Source organism: Rhagoletis pomonella, unplaced genomic scaffold (genome assembly GCF_013731165.1).
Source record: "Rhagoletis pomonella isolate Grant_MI unplaced genomic scaffold, Rhpom_1.0 Rhpom_scaffold_00011, whole genome shotgun sequence".
NCBI classification, from domain to species: domain Eukaryota; kingdom Metazoa; phylum Arthropoda; class Insecta; order Diptera; family Tephritidae; genus Rhagoletis; species Rhagoletis pomonella.
The window spans coordinates 29,655,926-29,676,835 of NW_023458565.1; the positions used below are offsets into that span (position 1 = coordinate 29,655,926).

At 37.2% G+C, this 20,910-nt stretch overlaps 2 protein-coding genes across 3 annotated transcripts; one reads left to right on the top strand and one right to left on the bottom strand.

Moving 5' to 3' along the window:
• Positions 1-593: 593 nt before the first annotated feature.
• Positions 594-1,289, bottom strand: LOC118747071. Its single transcript, XM_036481062.1, has 2 exons — positions 1,236-1,289; positions 594-1,160 (listed from the first exon to the last, which is right to left on the bottom strand). The coding sequence occupies exons 1-2, from the start codon at positions 1,287-1,289 to the stop codon at positions 594-596; spliced, it is 621 nt and encodes a 206-aa protein (XP_036336955.1).
• Positions 1,290-18,883: 17,594 nt separating this feature from the next.
• Positions 18,884-19,582, top strand: LOC118747072 (larval/pupal cuticle protein H1C-like). 2 transcript variants are annotated; one of them, XM_036481064.1, is made up of 2 exons: positions 18,884-19,162; positions 19,217-19,582. In XM_036481064.1, exons 1-2 carry the CDS (start codon positions 18,884-18,886, stop codon positions 19,580-19,582), a joined length of 645 nt encoding a protein of 214 aa, XP_036336957.1. The 2 variants fall into 2 exon arrangements, with proteins under 2 accessions (XP_036336957.1, XP_036336956.1); XM_036481063.1 differs by having other exon boundaries at positions 18,884-19,582.
• Positions 19,583-20,910: the final 1,328 nt, after the last annotated feature.

Here is a 20,910-nt window from a genome sequence, read left to right on the forward strand (position 1 = left end):
CCCGACCTGTAAATGCCATTTTAGGTACACAACCACTTGACGTGGACGAGACAGAGGTTTGTCTCCCTCGGGAGACGCGCACCACAATAGCTCAACTTCGCTCTGGCTATTGCAGCAGGCTAAACTCGCGGTTGAGCAGAGTGAACGCAGATGTGCACAATGAGTGCCCGGCATGCCCACATGACTCACGGCACCTCTTCGCGCATGCCCCAAAACCCCACCCAGCTAACGCCCCTGTCCCTATGAACAGACCCGTTGATGGACAAGCCGACCCGAGCTGGCTACAACAACAACAATCGCAGCAACAACAACGAACGACATGTATTTCGACCCGCTGAATCCGAATCCGTTTCGCCCCAACCCAACCCCAAAAGACAGGGCGAATATTATGTGATAGACACGTTTTTTGCAGTAGAGTACGAATGTCAAAAGTATATGCAAGGTGTCAGATATGTATCAGATATTATATGAAGAGATCTGCTTGTGCTTTATACATAGTAAGGAATAAAACTAAGAAATTGCATGAAAAGGTTAATCGATTTTTATTAATTTTGCATTATAGGCAATAGAATTTTTCAAAACTACAAACATATTTAATTCTTCAATTTGGAGCAAGTTTTTATGTTAGTGGGAAAATTGGTGAACACCGAAATCAAATCACTCACTGTGGACTTAGCACACCCGGCATATTCACTTGGAGTAGATGGCAACTTTTTCGCCAAGGACACAGTGTTTGCGACCTGTTTCTTGAGTGTAATCAATTTGCCTAACAACTTTGCGAAACATTTGGCTGGAGTGGTCTTCTTGGCATCCGCTTCATCGTCGAGTGCACCGTTGTTGCACACATTGCTGTTCAAATGGATGATGTCGTTGGAGGTACTCACAACAGCTTGCACTTGGTTAACGAGCGCATTCAAGCTCTTTAAAGCACCAGAGTTGCAATCCTTAACATCATTCAAGAAATCCACACCCGCAGTTTGTATGCTGAGCACTTCTTTGATGGTACAGTTAACACCTTTCAGAGTACGTAAAGCGGCTTTGAGTGTAAAGTAGAAGAAGCCGAAAATGCTGAATGCCTCCTCATCGGCGAGCGCATCAGCGTAGTCCAAGGCAGTAAACTCCTGTGGTTCTTCGTTTTCAACAGAGTAATCAATGTTGGCCTAAGGATAAGAAAGTAGTGGAACATAAAAGGTAGTCGAGGATATTTGTGAAAAATATTGAAAATTTCTACTCACCGAGGCGAGTGCCAGGCACAGTCCGAGGATGACAGCGAGAATAGCTACTTTCATTTTGATACTTTTACGTTTGTTTTCCTAGTACGTTTATGTTTGAAAGTGGTCGCTATACGCTTTTATACTCGTTGAAGGCACGTTTGGGGCTAAGAAAAAATAATTTAGAAATAATTTCGGTATAATTGTGAACTGATAACACTAATTTTTATCACAACAATTTATCACCAGGGTCTTAACAGAAGTTAGCTATGTTCAGCGCTAAACATTTGGCATAAGAAATTGTCTTAGGTAGGAAGATAACTAATTACGAATCGATCGAAAAAGTCCGGCGAATGGTAAATTACTGAAATAAAGACGCTAAAACTGAAAAATTAACTTGCCAGCTAAAGAAATCGGATAGTCTTACAGTTAATGGACTAAAGCATCTACAGTGTACATATGTATCGGCTCATATCTGTGACAATACGTCATCGATCAGCATTAAGACGTATAGACAAATTTAGACTGAGTGATAAAATGTTTTTTTATTTTTATTAAAAGTTTTACACGAATTTTATTGATAAACTAGCCGGCATGTTTCGCAGCACTAAATACATCCAAAGCTGTGTAGCTAATATTGTTTTGAAAGTATTTATAAAGTAGGAAGATTAAAAAAAAAAAATATAAACAAAAAATTGTTTCCAAATTTTATGCAAGACAAATTCATGTTCTTTGCTAATTTTTGCGCACAGTATAAAAAATGATAAATATTGAATTAATAGTATATCTTTGAAGAAAATGGGCGACATGTAGACTCGAGTTATAAGATTATATAAATATTATTTCCAAATAAGCACCTTTGAAACAATATTAACTAACATCTACATTCATAAAACTGGGAATTTAGTTAACTTTTTTTGATTTCGGTTGGTGCCACACAAGTTGCATGCGCATGAGAAATTTTTGACGTTAAATTGCTAGCGTGTGTGAATATCAGGTTGGCCTGTCAAGCATCTTTAGTTCGATTAATAAAAATTTCAAACAGGTGGCAACCCTCCTCCAGGCCTACTCGAGATTGGGACTAGGAAAAAATTAAAAAAAAAAAATCACACATACACACATCAAAACCCTCTATGAAAAGAGATATTAAAAAAATTGTTTTTCTTGAAAAATTTTTCACATACAAATATGGTTTCGAAAATATGCCATCTCAAAAAAAATTGGATATAATCACAATGGAAGCTCTGAGTATTGCGCAATATTTAAATATAGTATTATGGGGTGCACTCTACAATAATTTGAGTTATGATTTTTTTTACACCGAAGTTGAGTAATATGAGTACATTACAAATTTAAAAATTTTTTTAATTTTTTTTAGAAATTTTTTGAGTATGTAGTCTTGTAAACCATTAGTACAATAAAGTTTTAAGCTACTGCAAAATTGTGTTGATTTTTAATATTTTTTATGTTGACGGCTTTTTGCACTTTTTTCTTATGAAAGAAAATGCGCAAAACCGTTTCCAAGAAAATTAAAAAGAAAATATTATGCTAAAATTTAATGGGCTACAAAACTGCATACCCAAAAAAATTAATTTTTAAATTTGTAATGTACTCAACTTCGGTGTAAAAAAAATTCATAACTCAAATTATTGTAGACTGCACCCCATAATACTATATTTAATTATTGCGCAATACTCAGAGCTACCACTGCGATTTTTTCAATTTTTGTTGAGATGGCATATTTTCAAAAACTAATTTTATTTTTTATCAAAAAATTTGTATATGACAAATTTTTCAAGAAAAAAAATTTTAAAGATATTTCTTTTCATAGAGAATTTCGAGGTGTGTATGTGTGACTTTTTTAAAAATTTTTGCTCGCCCCGTTCTCGAGATATTTGGAAAGTATTAAATCGATTTGTTTTTGTTGTTGTGCTGTAAAGTTTTTAAAAATGTGTTAAACAAGTTCAAATTTCATATTTATTTATTATTTATGTTTATGCATCAACCCTAAAAATTTGAAACAAATCAAATACATGAAGTTCGAACCCCGTCCGCTTAAAAAACCTGACCTCTAATTTTAACTTTTTTTAGATAGCTCGATATTTCTATTTCTATCCATTTTCCAAATACTTATATGTAAAGTTGAGTAGCTAATTTATAGAGTATGCGAACGTATACATACATAGCTATGTACATAAGTAACTTCCAAACCATTATTGTTTCTAGTTGCTTCACTGGGTCCTCCTCACACATCTCCCTCTTGGTTATCACCCAACTTTTCGTTTTGCTTCTATTGTTCTTTTCTTATTATTATTGTATCCAATTACAAATGACGTTTAGTGTTTAGTGTGTGAATGAACAAAAGTAGAAAAGTCAATTATAAACAAGAAGATGTTGAAGTCCTTCTTAGCCTACTAGCACTCCCAGCAGAAAAGTATACTAGTTCCCAGCAGATGAATAGTTACCAGTTCGATTTGAAGCTCACCTAGTTTATTCAGGGAATAACAACTATTGCCAGCATCACATCGGGTTAATTAGCCTACGCACCAGCAGTTAACGAAATATAACTGTAACTTTGCCCACGTTGCAGCAACAGAAAAGAGAACGACTGGGATACCTTATAGAGACCAGCCAAAATCGTTTAGACGGGCACAGCGCCAAAAAAGAGAAAAAGAAAAAGTGATATGTATAGACTAATGTATCAAAGTTGCAACCGGTTGTTTTTCAAAACCAGTTTCTGGGTCATTCAATTGCGAACGATGGAATAATGCCGTAGGAGCCCTTCCACCCGTCTCTTTCATCACTCACAAAGTTAATACATAGTAATAAGCCGAAACCAAAAAAGTTTTCCATGAAGCCGGCGTTTCAATCATACGATTGAACTTTATAGAGAGTGACATTATCACATTTGATAAATTTTTAAAGCCGCTAAGGCAGCCGATAATTTGGTAATTTTTAGCACTTTGTGCAATTTTCAAAATTTGTGTGGCCATAAAACATTCGCTTCTTAGCCCGGAGGCCCTAAAAGTACTATACCTGCAAGCGTGGCATATTGAATCTACTACACCCACGCGCCATCTGGTTTTTTTTTTTTGCAATCGCTTTTGTTTCCAGCTTAACCTGCGTTACTTTGCCTCTTCATCGACTGTCGGCAGGCCTGCCTCTGCCGATTAGGGAATTTTATTCTAAGACAATTTTTGTAATACTGTCACTTTCTATGCGCAAAGTGAGGCCAATTCCACTTTCATTTTGTCTATGTATCCAGATGTCAAAGGGCTCAATGTTAGCTTTTCTGAGAAACTGCTCATTTGGGGCTTTTAGACAAAAAATTGGAGTATCATTCTAAGTGGAATGTTTACGTAAACTTGCAGGTGCCTGATGATTACAATTCTGGCTTTCCATATGGAAAAGCCATACAGCAGTATCGAGGTTCGTGGCATAGTAGTTGTCAGAACGTTGTCAATCACATCCACCTATCCTGGTAACGGAGCAACTATCTGAATTCCAGACACACTACTGGTGGTCGTAAGCGGCATGATAACTTAAGCCTTTGGCCCATAGAGGGTTTATCCGCCGAAAGTCCTAGCCTCGAGAGCCCCAGCAAGTTATCCTCGTCGGCTGAATCTGCCGTCGAGATCCAGAGAAAACCATCGCAATCATCGTCGTTGGAAGCAACAGACACGGTTATTTATAGGAATCATGGCCCAAGGTGTGCCAGTACAACGTCTGTAAGTGCTTCGTGGAGGCTGAAAGTAGCGTCTTATACCCCACGTAGATTTAATTGAATTAGTTTTGCTTCAAAAGAACATGCGGATATGTTGGATAACCGCAATATTTCAGATCCGTCTACCCTCTTTATTTTCAAGAAATTATACAAACCATTTATGGTTCTAATATCGCTATAAAGACATTAGTTCCTCAGAAACAAGTAGACTCTACAACGTGCACCTAAACATTGACGCTGCCTGCCTCACCGCGATTTCCGACTCTTTATCTTCGTCACTTGCACCTTGCTTTCGCTTCATTGCATTGCCGTACACTACACTAATTTTCAACTTTTGCAACGTTCGCGTTGATGACCGCGCCGCCGTAACGACCAAGGCTATAAAATGCGCTTTCTTAGCTAATTGGAATTGAAACATAAATTAAAAGTCGGAAACAGAAACATATTCGCCAACGCTACAACAACTGCAAAAAAGGAAAACCTAGCAAGAGTACTTACTATAACACTTTGTGGGAGTGCAACTTCAAGTAGTGGAATTCGAATAAGTTGCTGTCTGTGTGCGCGCCAGGACATAACGAAATGTCTCATTTTACTCCTTGCTAGCCGTTGTGGGTTCTTACACACTCGGCTTAGTCAGCTGGTGGTCGGCGGCACGTTGCAACTTTTGTGGTAATGTGCGAACATTACTATTACCCAACTACTACTATTTTTATTTTCATTTTATTGTTGTTGTTTTCGTGGTTGCACAATAAATGCCCGGCTAGCCTGCACTGCTAGCGCGCTTGTCGTTACGTCGCTTGCTTCGTTGATTCGTCTTTTGCTGTTGTCAGAAGATTAACTGTTGGCAATAATTTCGCTACGCTTTCGCATTGTTTTATTTAGTATTTTTTATTTGTTCTTATTATATACTTTAAGGCGCTGTAGCCGTGTGTGTTGGTTAATATTTCATTTATTGGCTAGTGTAGTTTGTATTGTTTTTGTATGTATGGTTGGCAACGTTGAAGTGCGACTGTCAAAGATGAATGTGGGAGCAATAAGCCTTTGATTGGTTTCGATATAAAAATTTACTGCTCAAGCGTTTTCCAGCAGTTCCCCGACTCGGCAAAGGTGAGTGTGTTACAGAAGTTAGCCTGTAGGCAAAATCTCTAGTTCTGAGCTGGTGCGCTTCCAGTACATTTAGGCCCAGTACTGGTTCACGATAAATCTCTTTTGCATGCAATGTCCTAGGAAGTGTGAATTGCCCCCGCTGCATCCCATTTTCGATAGTTCCGAACTAGTACTAAATTCTATAGGTCCGCAGAAGCTCTAAGATCGACAGACGAAAGAAAAAGTATCATGACTTTTCAACTTTTTCGGTTCTTCCGAATGCGCGATTTTAAATTATTTTCAAAGAAATTTGAATTTGAAATTTGTTTGGATGATTGTAAGAAATGTACGTTTACATACCTTTGGCTGTTGATGCGTTTGCAGAGCTTGTTATTATTGGTTAGATTTCAGAAGGTCCCAAGATGCTAAAAATGTTCACACAAATTTTTGTTTTGTATTACCAAGCTATGAAAAATCATCTGGGAAGTGCAGAATAAAAGCGTTTTTGAACGAAAAAGCTGTCAAACACATATATATGTAAAATAAACAAGCCCCCCGCTGCATCCCTTTTTCGAAAGTTCCGAACCAGTTCTAAATTCGTCACCTTAGATATAAGGGGCCTTCCGTTAAACTCGTAAAAGCCTCGCAAACCTCGTAAACCTCGTAGATTTACGAACCGCGTAAAATAACTGTCAAAATTTGTTCCATTAACGAGCCTCTCGTAATATTACGAGACAAATTTGTTGCGCAAACGACCTCCTAAACTTCAGTGTTGCCGAGGGGCGGAAAATTTTATACTAAAATGTTTTATATAATATTGAAAGCAAAGGAATAAAACTAATATGTTAATAAAAAGAATGAATTTCGTCTACTAGCTGTACTAGCTTGAGTTTTCTGCTAGTTTTCGGCATTTTTAATTGTATTTTAGCCAATAGTGACAGAGACAAGATGGCGGGATGTTATTGGAAAATATTACGAAACAAAAATTGTTTCACAAAATCCTGGTTGATCTGTCAAAAAGATACCTTACGCACCTGATTTTGAACTGGTGGGGATCTAGACTGATTCGTTTTCGGCGATAAAGATCTACATAGTACGGAACTATAAATTTGATGCACCACTTCGCGGTTTCCCTGCAGGGTATATGCATATGTGTGTGTTTATATGTAGATATGTTTGTACAATCTTGCATTTTCCTTGGCGAAAATCGTATGACCGATTAAAGATTAACAGAATAATTAAGTGTATACGAAGATAATTACTTTTTAAGAGCATTTCAAGTATCTGTATTAAGTTCGGTGGAGATAAGAGTGGATTTTAAAATATATATACATACATATGTATGTATATACACACATATACTAAATCGTACATATGTATGAATATACATATACTTTGGGTTTCTGCTCCTCAAACTTTTTTTTTGGGAAACTGTAGAAAACCTTTGAAGAAATTCAAAAGTCAAAAAGTTGGAAATTATGTTAATCTCTCTCGTAATTTTCTGCCATTATTTAATTCTTAACTACAAGCTAACATGCGCATGGTTTTCCCACTGGGATATTTGGCATTTAAAAATTTAGATGTCAAAGAAAAATTAAGAAAAACAGTTAACGCTTCTAAGCACTTAATTAAATTTTTTATATTTTACTACAGAAACACTTGGCAACTCACAATTGCTAAATCAATGAAAGTTTTATGACTTTGTAGTCAAACAATAAATAATATTGGCTGGCAGCAGTTTAGTGCAAGGCATCTGAAACTTTTGTTTCTGCTAGGTAGGAAACGAATGCGTTTTTACGGTTTATAGTATCTGAGTGGAGTATTTCGCGGAAGATTTACGGGCCTTTGCGACGGTACCACAGACGATGGAACGATGAGCGTATAGTTTTAGAGCAACATGTACATTGTGCAGAGAATTAAAATACAGCGACTTGGCCATGTCGTTCGAATGGAAACCGACGCTGCAGCTCTGAAAGTATTTAACTCGGAACCCGCTGGTGGTAGCTTGGTCGTATCCTTAATCTAAATTTTAATCTTAATCTCATTCTTTGCCTCAACTTAAATAGAAATCTTAATCTAAATCCTAATTTTAATCTAAATCTTAATTTTAATCTTAATCTTAATCTTAATCTAAATCTTTATCTTGATTTTAATCTTACTCTTAATGGTAATCTTAATCTTAAAACATTACGAAACCTTAAGAACCGATTAAAAGTTGTTACAAATGAATACCAACGCATTATATCTGTGTTCATATGGAATAGTAGCTTATGTCGGGAAGCTGGCTTTAGTATAATGCGGCATTCTCTTTATTCTTTAAGCGACCAGGAATTTTTTGATGAGACTTAGTAATAATATTGACTTGCTAGTATCGGAACTATTTCTTGCACCCTTATTTGCCAAAAGTCCTTCGGCGCCAGTGAGTCACTCCCAATCGTATGCTGCGAATGCCGCATTATACTAAAGCCAGCCTTCCGACATAACCCCGCAAACATATTCTGAGCGTTCAGAATATATGAGTCCGAAAGGTGTCCTAGGTAGGTAAGAAATATGAGTTTCAAAAACAAAAAATTTTTTACTCTTATATGAATCGTTTAGGATTCATATATGAGCCAAGTTATGAGCCAGCACCTTGTGCCAATATAAAAACAATAAAGATTTGAAATTTATATCTAAACTTGTTTATACAGAAATTGAAAATAATTAGAAAACAAAAAATGAACAAAATTTAGCTTCAGCTGCTGCTATTGAATGCATGTTGGAATGTGTATATGCATGTAAGTATGTATGTATGTTATTTGCAAGGACTTTTTGCGGAATGCCTTTGCAAATATAGTGAGTTGAATAAGACTCAAAGAGCAATCTAAAATAAGAGTCCGAATGTAGCAATTTATGAGGCCGATAAGGGTCTCAAAAAGAGTCATATATGAGGCCAAAACTTGTTTTAAAAGAGTCCAAAATGAGCCGTATATGAGGCCAATAAGAGTCCAATATGACTCATATTGAGGCTCATTTGATGTACGAATTTAAGCTCATATAAGTCGACATTCGTAGGAAGGGAAACACACTCATATCGGACTCTTAAATGTGCTCATTTTGAGCGTAATAGCTCCAAAATAGGACTCCTTAAAGACTCATTTATGACTCCAAATGTTTGCTGGGAAGCTACATTCAATCATAAAAAACTCCATTTTTGGAGGTATTTTCAAATCGGTCCAGCTCACGTAAATCTTACTATTTTTCCGAAATATTTCGGTGGGCTTCTTAAAATATAATAGGTTTTGTAATCCCGGCGAAAAACCGAAAATTTTTTTTTGGTGATGCAGTCTAATGTACATATGCATGCATGTTTTTAAAGCTTTTCCGTAATTTCTTATCTATAGTTAAGATAGCCAATCTCTTGATTCATTTATCTCGATTTGAACTTTCCCCGTACCTCCAGGCAATTAACTATGGCCCGCACATACAAACATATGTATATACTTAAGTGGTAATGGAAAACATCAGTATGTGTGGGTGTATCCTTTTACAGTGTGTGTGTTTATATGTAGGTGTTTCTTATATATCCAATGTGATACATAAATGTAGAGATGAACGTACATAGATTGTAAGACAGCAAGCAATTCTTTGTCTTTGACTCCGCCATAAATGCATCTAGTTTTGTTTTATTGTTCATGCGGGAACATAACGGTGATTCCATTACTGGGCTTGATTTAATTTGATGAGAGAATTGGGTACTCGCATTCGAGATTGTAATGTATGTAGAGCGTTGGCGAATGTTGGGACCCAGCAGGAATTTGGATCAACTTAGTGACGTAAAAGTACTTACTGATTTCGTTTGTTCTGAAATTTAAAAGAACAAGAAAGTGTTTGGCCGACATATTCCTCCAATTTGTAGTGAATGCCCTGAGAATATCACAGAAATAGAGTTTCATACAGATGTTTTTTTTACTAGCTCTCTTATAGCAGAAGTACAGTCGGAGGTTTGACAATGAATTCCGAGGGGCAACCGCTGCTAACAAAAGCATTTTTGGATGTGGACTTGCACCTGGGTCCTACCAAAAGTAATGTTGGTAAACAATTTTTTTCCTACAGGGTCAAAACATCTACAAATTGTGTTAGTAAAACAAAAGTAATGTTGGTAAACAATTTTTTTCCTACAGGGTCAAAACATCTACAAATTGTGTTAGTAAAACACAATTGGTTTTTATTATTTTTGTACACTACTAACGGCATACATAAGTCACTTTTGGCTATATGTATTTTTATATTATTTGTGGCTTGGCTTACTTAGATATTTGGCAGTGGGAGATTCCAACTTGATGCAGGACAAGTGAAGAGTTTAGTTTTAAATCTTATTCACTAAAAGCTTTGGTGTAAATTCGGTGAAACAAATGTGATTTGTTCTTTATATACTGGTAGCCTTGTAGCACTATCGATTTAACAGACTTTGGATTAAAACAGTCAGTCTGTGCCAGATTTAACGTTCTACCACACGTGATGCTTCTATAGTCCATTTACTGTCCGTAACAGTATTGCCACACATGGGCTTTTCCTACCAAAACTGGGAGGTTATTTCCATCTGGTAGGTTGATAGGCTAGATTGGATTTTGATAGGTTTCACGACAAAAATAGTTATTTGCGAAGAAAATATATATCTGTAAACTTTTTAGCAACCTTGAAAACGGCTTGTCAATAATCCCACTGAAGTCCACCATTGTCCCATTTACCAAAAGAAGTAAAGTCAACTTGACTAGATCCACCTTGCCAGGGACAGAAATTGAGTTCTCATAAGAGGCGAAGTATATAGGGATAACTCTGAACAAAAGGCTCAGTTGGAATTCACATCTCTCGAATGTTACAAACAAGGCTACAAGTGCATTTTATGCCTGTCAGAGACTTCGTGGTAAGACTTGGGGAATATCATCTAAACTAACCTATTGGTTCTTTAATAAGGTAGTAAAACTCGTTACGCGGGCGCCACATTTAGCAGCTGCACCGACTGGTCCGTGTTACCATAACAGGAGCTATGCGCACCTGTTGGAGATATTTTGTTCGCTTGGAGGTTCTCAAGTCATTCCTGGATGATCCCGAGTTATCCTTTTAAAAGCCGTACAAGGTCAGAATTCTTGAAAGTGATATTCCCGGCAGAAGTATTCGTATAAGAGCAAATGTGGCCAGAGTAAACAATATGTCGGATAGTCAGGCAGGGTTAAAGGACTTAGACTCTTTTAAAACGGCATCAAGGCTTGTGGACAGCTCTAAAACTCTTTCGAACTACTTGGGCGTCCACAATAGCGTAACGCTGCGTTGGGTTTTGGGACATGAAGGCGTTGAAGACAACGAAAGGGCTAACTTGACATTGAAAAAAATTAAAACTTTAACAAATTTTTGGTAGGCTTTGGTTGGTTGGCGAATTATTGGACTCCACTATGCACTTAGAGATGTGAAGCCCACGGCTCTCGAGGACTTTCTAGACCAACTTCGTCTTAACATTGTAATGAACTGTTTAGTGCAAGAGTTATCTCACGCGACAACAATGTGGAGGATAAAATGCCAATGACCTGCCCACTTTCAGGGTTAAGAACAATAAAAAGGAATACTCATCGGATTTGTGGACCTGTGCCTTCCGAGTTTCAACTTCACTAATAACAACACAAACTTTTTTGCACTACTACTTAGAACCAACTTGGACTATGAACGACCCAAACCCAGGTAGGATAGTCACTTATGTTATACAGACGAATCCAAGGCAGAGCAATGCTCTTTTTCACTAGCATTTGAGGTGCAGAAACCCTGCAAAAATCGTTGGACCATGTAGTCCATTTGTGGTATATTGGAGTACTTACAATAGTGTTCCTCTGTCATGCTGTAGAGGACCAACTCGTGCCTCTGCGCCAGTTTATTGTTTGTTACCCGATAACTGCTCGTGTTTTAACGAAATGTGATTGAAGTTGAGCATTTGAAAGCACATTTGCATGTCTGGCTATAGCTGAACGTGTAGAGATGCTCGCTGTTAGTTGTGAGCTCCCAGCATGTTCGGGTTCAAATGCCGTCAGAGGCAACATGTAATTTTTAATTTTTGTCTTCGTTTTTATTAATTTCGAAAAAGCATATGAGAAGTGAAGAACAAAAGCGTGTACAAACGAAAAAATATAACAACAATGCCATTGTTAATATGTTGGAGTAGTTTTGTGCTACTCTGATGTAATGCAGGGATGGAGTATATGGTCCTGCCCTAGGACATCGCAAAGTTAATTGGACCATATTTTTTATATGAATTGTGGTTAATTTTGGAGTATTCCTTGGTCCTTAGGGAGTACTCTTTACACGTATGCATGGAGTAGTCGCGATTTTTGCAGGGAAGTAAAGCGACATACAAACAAATCTACGTACACTCTGACATCAGATTGGCGCTACTCGATCTGAATACGCACGTGGGGTCACTTTAACTCTCCGTCAGACACATGTCTCGATTGGCACATTTTGTACACATGAGTCTGGCTGGACCCACATGCAAATTGTATATATTTATATAGAAAATATGTGCAACATTTGTTCAGTTAAACTTGCTTGTTGTATGTTATTCAAATATTTCAGCAATTTGTCCTTATTATCTAAGGTATAAAGCCTAGTATACAGAAAAATTAACAAGTGATTCACAGCAAAAGAGCAAGGCAACTATCTTTACTCAGTTTTGAACTTTTAGGAGGTATATATCAAGAGGATTGTGGAGACTCCTTCGCTTTTAATAGCGATTTTCATACGTCTGGGAATGCTTTCTACTGAGTATTCTATGATTTCGCTTGGAATATTACCCCATTATAATTTTGCTCACCTCCAAGGCTCTTCCATGTTACTGGAGCTCGCTTGTGCTATGCTAATCCTCTCTTGACCACAGCGCTCAATTTTTCGATAGATTTGAGGTCTGGAATTTGTGTATTTGGTGTATTGGGTTAATGTAAAAGGTATAATGAACATATCCTCCAAACAAATTTGCCGGACTTTGTAGACAAAAGCGCAAACCTTGCGGAAGAAGTTGTTTGCCAGCAGGACGGAGATCCAAAGGATTATAAAAATATTCAACACCGCCGGCTGCTTGGGCAAAATTTTCCCAAATCCCAGACCTCAACGTCATCGAAAAATTGAGCGCTGTGGTCAAGAGAGGATTAGCATAGCACAAGCGAGCTCTGAGTAACTTGGAAGAGCTTTGGAGGCGAGTAAAATTATAATAGGGTAATATTCCTTGCATTCCGTTGCATTCCTTCATTTTAGGTAACAAGTAATTTTTAGCAAAAAAAACCCGACTTCAATTCTCATATAAAAAAAATATATATAAACTGGTAGCCCGCAAGGCGTCAAAACGCCAACAGTTGATTAAATTTTTTAAACAGGTGAAACCCTATTCAATAATCTCTAAAAATATTCCTAATGATTAATCTAAACCATTTCTCAGTGGTGTTTTTAAAGTTATATAACAATAACAATACGACACTTATGACACCTTTGTGAATCCCCCAATAATTTCTTGAAGCTCTTTCAGTTGACATCCATCGCTCATATTTCATATAACTTGGGTATAAAATAGTTTAATTAGACTTCTTAAATAGGTGGCAACCCTATTCAAAATATTTCCAAACTACTACCATTCTTAAACCTCTTTTATATGACACCCATATAGCGATACCTTACTCACTTACCAAATTCCTTTACATAATTAAAATTGAATAAAATTTTTTTTTATATGTGGCAACCCTCCTATACGTAGTTAAGTTATAAAGCCTTTTCAAAACCATTTCGATTGCTACCATATTTAATAATTGATTTAGCTTATTAATTAATTTGAGCTTAATTTCTTAACATTTTCTTTTCTTTTTCGAAAAAGTAAAACCTTCTTGAACATCCACACCCTAAGCCCTTTAATTTGGTACCTCACTTTTGAAAATCGAACGGACGGTGCGGATCTGAGGGCATTGATTAGTAAATAGCTTGAGTATAATTATTTAACAGGTGGCAACTCCTTTCGAAAAAATAAAACCAGTTTGCACATCTACAGGCCAAGCGCTTTAATTTGACACCCCGAACGAATGGCGCAGATCTTTTATGCGGCACAAAAAATGCCTTCGCGTGTTATATATATAGATATATCTCTTGAGCCACTGATCGGATCTTAACCAGATTAGTATGGGACCACCTCTGAGGTACTACCTTTCCGATGGAAAAATAATTATCGATTGACGTGGTCCAAAGTTATGTGGTGACATAAATAAAAAAATAAAAATAAAATATTCCGACGAACTGATAACCTTCTCTTTTTTTGGAAGTCGGTTAAAAATTCAAATCATCTCTTGCCATGATAATTCAAAAATTCAAAAGAAAACATTGAAAAACGGTTGCATTCCTTCATTTTAGGTAAAAATTACATCGGAATATATGTGGGTCCAGCCAGACCTATGTGTTACTAATGTGATGTATTAATCAACATCTCTATATATCTAGCTTTATATATATGATACCAACACGACTTTTTACAGATTGGCAATTCACTAAACTTTAGTAAGCTACCTGAAATTTCAAGCCTTTAGCTATATTTGAAGTACCCTTTTTTGTAATTTGAAAATGGAAAAGGCCTGTCTGGACTCATGTGTCAGACGAAGGGTTAAAGTTTTTGTGTGATCGACTTCAGCTTTTCATACTCATCACTTCAAGGAGCCGCTTCAACCCATGGTCATTGGAGCGGCAGAAATTTTCGCCAAGAAACATCCTGCTGGGATATAAAGCTGCGTACTTAGATTTTTGGTAAGAATTTAAAAATTTTTCGAATTTTTCTACAAAGTTTGAAATTTTGACTTATATAGTTTTGAAGATAATGAGCTCTATTTTTCATAAATAAAACTGGTCAAAATATCGTGTCCCTATTATTTTTCACATGACTGTATATGTATGCCGGTCTTTTCAAACAGACCGCCCTTCGTTGCAGTAGCAAGGTGCCCCGCTCCACCTCTTAATATTAATCTAATCTAATAATCACAAATTTCACTTTCCTCCTTAGCTACAGCAATTGCAGAAAATTATATTAAATATTGCATTATTTGTAAACAAGCCAATACACCAACAACAAAAGTCATTAAATAACACTTCCTCACAAAGAAGAAAGTAAAAAAAAAAATAAAAAAACTCTGCAAGAAAAGCAAGTCAAACACAGTTTCATGCGAAATTCGCTGAGGCTGAGCACTGAGTGAAGAAGGAAAGTGAATGGGCGGGGCTAAATTAATTTCCTACTGCAATATTTTGGCGCAATTTTTTGTAGAGGGTGAACGCCTTTGCTCTAAGGTCCACTACGCTACTTTGCAAGCAATTCCTTTTACCGATTTGTGTTTCGTGTTTCTTCTTGTTTTTGTTTTCGGTTTTTTTTTTTGTGCGCTGTGACAATTTCATTATGCGACGCTTAATTTCTCCCGTTGCCCATTGGAAAACTTTTCGACTTGAACTTGCGCCACCCATTTTCATTTAGTCGATAATGATGTTGTTATTATTTTCATTATTTTTTTTTTTTTAACTTTTTTACTTTCTTGTTTATGTTTTTATTGCGCATTTGTTTTGGTTTGTTTCAATAAATTTATATTCATTGTAATGTTTGTTGCCATTTACTTGGAGTTTTTCTAACTTGCCTCGATGACTTTCCACTTCGGCAAGTTTACAATGCAAATGCGCGGCGTGAGGGTGTATGTATGTATGTAATTATATGGAAGATTTTTTTTTTTACTTTACTAGGGCGTGAGCCTATGTTTCTTTAGGATTTTTTTTGTTTTACTTGTACTTTTGCTTTTTATTCGGTTTCTATTTTGTAGTTCAATTTCCTTCAAACTTTGTTGAAATTATATATTATGAGTATTGCAGCAATACCCGCGCCATAATCTCGTTTTGTTTTGTTAAAATTTCTCATATTTATTCAGTTGTTGTTTAAGCATACTAATACATACAAAAGTATCTATGTCATACATATGTAGGTGTTGAGCGCCGAGTCCTCGCTCGCTCTCCAGCGTCCGTCGAAAACTCATTAAAACTTTTTTACAGCCCATTTAAAAGCAATTTGTAAATTGTGAAACTTACGCTGGCCGTTGAAAAAATTTATTTCATTTGCAATATTGTTGCATTTTTTTTCATAATTGTTTTCTATATTGTTTTTTTTTCACTATCCTTGCTGGCGTTGGCAAAAGTTTCACTTCATTTATATTACTGATGACGTAGAGTTTACTCCTCACCGAAAGTTTACTTGACTATGAAAAATTATTATGAAGTGGCAGCAGCAAAGTATTACATACATATGAACTATCGGAACTCTAATAAATGAAAAATAAAGAATTAGTGGCAACCGCTGATATTAAATTGCCGAGTGCTATCTCCTAAGCTGTTAATCAGATATTTCTTCAAAAGCTTTAAACAATTAGTTTACGATTTTCTTTTACTAAATAGAAACGTACGTACAGTAGACCGTATTGCGTTATCCTTCTTCTTCTGCCTGTTTGGTCTGCCTTTCCTCTATGCGAGCCAGTAGGAGGCACATTCTTCCATATTGTCAGTACCTATAGTGTCTGCTATCCTGAATGAAGCTGTTGAGCTCCGTTATCTCTCCCAAACTATTAACAAACCATGATCCAATATGCTTGAGATGTCTTGGCTGGACAGCTTGCCATTTGACATAGGAAGTGGTGAATTCATTCCTCTGCAGAGGGAGCTTGTGCGGTATACGCCATCGTTGGAGCATTGGTGCTATGGAACAGTGTCCTGTAATGAAGCCGGTAAGAGTTCTTAAAGATGCAGATTTGTTTAGCGTCAGTAATTCTTCAGTACGACTCCTATTGGGTATCGACCAGTAGAATATTGAGATTCCGCAGTCGTTCCGATTGATTAAACGTTTATTAGTAAGGGCTGCGTTGTATTTTCTAACCTCCAACTCCTTAGTAGAGCAGAAATCTGTGCTAGTAGGAAGTTATCCGCTTCGCTAATTTGCATTTCCCAGCCGTGTCTAGTCATCTCATCAGCTATTTCGTTCCGTTCCATGTTGCTATAAATAAAACCGTTCACCTCTATTAGGTCGCAGTATAAAGAAAAGGTGTTGAAGGTAACGAAAAAGCTCCTCTGAAACGGCCAAATATTCTAGTAAGGAGGAGGTGTAATGTTTCTGTGCTTATGCAACTGGCCCCTTAGCTTTCACCCGTCAAAATGTCTGTAATGATTCTTAGTTTCTCCTTAGGGATACCCATGAGCAGCCTGTACATTTTTAGATTATACGCTCCGAGTAAGCTTTTAGCTTGACGAAGACCTGTCGTGTTACGCCAGTGTAGCCCCCTTAGTTTGGTGTTTTCCTTCCCCATCGACTGCCTTGTCGTTTCGGGGCCTACCGAAAGGTGGGACTCTGTTATTCTGCCTAACTGATCGGCTTACTTATTTTCTTCTACTCCCATGTATCTTGATACTCCTGGGCCTGGGCATTAAGCTTCTCCACACACGCGAGGACCACTGAGGATTTGACTTCGAAGGATGAGAGCCTTGGGTACCGCTTGACTATCACTTAAAACTAGGATCCTCCCACTTCGATAATTCCAGCGTACACACACTGATAGCATAGACTTCCGCTTGGATGATGCTTGAAGAGGTTCCCAGGGATAGCCACAGCTTCAGTCTGGGGCCACATGCATCTATGCCACTACCCTCAGGCGTCTTAGAGCTGTCTGTCTTCCATGGTTGTATGCTCGCCTGGACTTGTCTTTTCATAATAGCGGTATTCCAGGTCGATTTGTTACACTTATAAACTTTAGAGTTTCTTTCGAAAATTACTACTCTATGGATATAATCTCAGGTGAGCAGAAATAGTGGAAAACACACGCCAGACATTAAATCTTGGTGCGGGTTCATGGTGTAAATCCATCCTTCGAGTGGATTTTTAGGATTTGCCCGCTAGATGTTTGCACACCGATAGCCTCTACATGCATCCTGCACAGGAGTTTGGAGTCCAGAATAATTCCCAGCTACTTCACTTAAGTTCCTCATCCTCTTAAGCGCTCTTTGTTTGGTGAAGGGGGCGATGGTTGTCTTAATAAAAACTTCATATTGCGGCCTAATGACTTAGAGGGTTGATTGATCATCCGAAAGAATTGCAAAAGTAGTAAGTAGAAAAGCAGAAACCTGTTTAGTACAAAGAAGACTATGAAAGAATTTGAAAGACAAAATTTGTTTACACTTTTTACTTTTGCAGTACTTGCCATACTGACCAACAGTCTTGGTAGGTAGGTGTTGCTGCCGGTCATTGGGCCAAATTGACTGATCGTGCATGGCCGTGAACGAGGTGTTTTAACAGATTTGTAGGTGGCAAAATTGATTAGTTATGCTACTATCATTCAAGCGGCGATACAAATGACAAGTGCACGCACGAGCTGGTAAAATGTGGGAAAGGTAATGCGAAATAAATGAAGGCAATAAAAATATATCAATGCATGCCTATGTACATACATATAAGTACGAATATAAAGAAATGCAAGATTACTTAATTGCCATTCCTTTCATTCGATAAATGTGTAACATTGAAAAAATTTGCTTTGATTTATAACGAAGCGTGCCAAAAGAGTAAGCAAAAAAAAAGTTGAAAAAAGTATTGTGCGAAGTCAAAGTTTACCAATTTTGCCGAGAAATAGAGCATTTAGCATTGTTAACTTCAACCTAAAAAACCATTTGGAACTGAATAATTCATGCAATTACTATAAAACGCCCACTGCGCATTGGCAACAGCATCAGTTTCAATTACAGCGGCTTATTTGCAACACATACGAATATTTCGAACTTCAACGCAACTCACTTAAAAATGGCATTCAAATTCGTACTACTCTCAACTCTACTGGCTGTTGCTAGCGCCGGCGTTTTCCAACCCATCACCTATGCACATGTCGCCAACCCTGCGGTGGATGCTGTTGCTTCGACACACCAAAATGTGGTACGTTCCTTCGACGGTACTGTCTCCCACTATTCGAAGAACGTTGAGACACCCTACTCCAGTGTACACAAATCCGACACACGCATCAGCAATAATGTCTATACACCAGCTGTAGCCAAGACGGTCACCTATGCTGCTCCATCGCAGACGGTTTATGAGCATCATGAGGCCGCACCTGCTGTCTATGCTCACCCAGAACCGCAGCCAACCGCTGCTGTTTACACTCATGCCGCGCCGGTGCCCAAAACGGTCAGCTATGCTGCACCTGTTGTGGCCAAAGCTTTGACTTACGCAGCACCAGCTCCTGTATATGCTGCACCAGCTCCTGTATATGCTGCCCCAGCTGTCGCCAAAACCGTCAGCTATGCTGCCCCAGCTCATGTCTACCATCAGCATGCTGCTCCTGCTGTGGCCACTACCACCTACAATCATGGACCAGCTGGCGCCAGCTACACTCATAATTCGCCCGGTGTTTCTGCCTACGGTTCCAGCCAGACTGTACACTATTCGCCCGCCGAGATGGTGTCGCACATGAGCTTCGATGGTTTTGGCACCCACTGGGGATACTAAGTCGTTGATGATGGAAGCTTTGTGAAAGCTTAAGACTGTGCTGTGACTGTTAATAAGATTAACTCGATTTCAAGAGATTGGAGTTCACTTTAATGTTTGTGTGTTTTTGTTGTTTTTTTGTTTTTAGTTTTCCTACTCATTTGTTATGCCACTACCATTGTGCTACTTATCATGCAGTTATTAACCAATTATTATTATTATCTTCACAAGCGCAATTCATTTTCCTTGTTTTGTTAGCCAATGAAAACAATTTAAGTAAAAAATTCTGCTCTCGACTTTATCTTTAGATTCAACAAACCAGCCATGCAATCAGCTATAAACAAATCATAAAATTGCTATTGCCTTAGGAGTAGGAAAATAAAAAGAATTAATGGTAAATCCTTTTAGCCATTCTGGCAAACCATCTCCAAATGGGTTAAGTGTTCTTGCGGTACATTAAATGATTGTGTGCGGTACAGTGTTCAAAGGTGCAATGAAATTTGTTTGACCAAACTTAATTCGCATGAGTGGTGTTATTTTGCATTTAATAGAAAGGAAAGTGTAAACGAATACGATGAAATAGATGTGGAAAACGTATGAAAGGCCATTGCTATTAACCATTTCAGGACCAAGATAAACGTACTTTTCAAAAAGTTTTTCTGTTCATAAATAAACTGTGAATCATTTTAAAGTTTTCTGTTTTTTTTTTAATGTGCCAAATTTTTATTTGAGTTTTTTTATCATACAATTTTACAACTAAATATACTTAGAAAAATTTACCACAAAAAATAAAAAATAATCGGTTATCGAAAATAATAAATCATTGGAAAAAAGTACACTAAGAATCAAAATATATAGATATAAATAATTCTTTGTCAAAAAAGTTTTTGGATGAAGCAGTAATTTTTACAAAATATGTTTTACCTGGAAATAACTATCTCGTCTATAAAAAAAAAAAATATTTTTTTAAGAAAAAAGGCACTTTTTAGAACAAAAAATATTTTTACTAAAAGCCAAGAAATTGGATTTATGGCGAACATTTTGAGGAAACTGAATTGTAAGAAATAATTTGGTCCTTCTCCTTAAGGAAACAAGTTTTTACCCACTTCATATTTAGTAGTAGGCTTACGATCCCGTACGGGTTTATATCGATATATGCAGTAATTAATCGCTAAAAGAACTGCTAAATGTGTCGGTAAAACATCAGTCAGCAAATAGGCAACAGTATCAGCAAATATAATATAGACAAATATTTTGATAAATCAGTTGATGCAATATCGATAAATATATGGATTGCTTTTTCAAAAATATTACCGATTATTTCATACACAACCAGTGTTACCACTTTG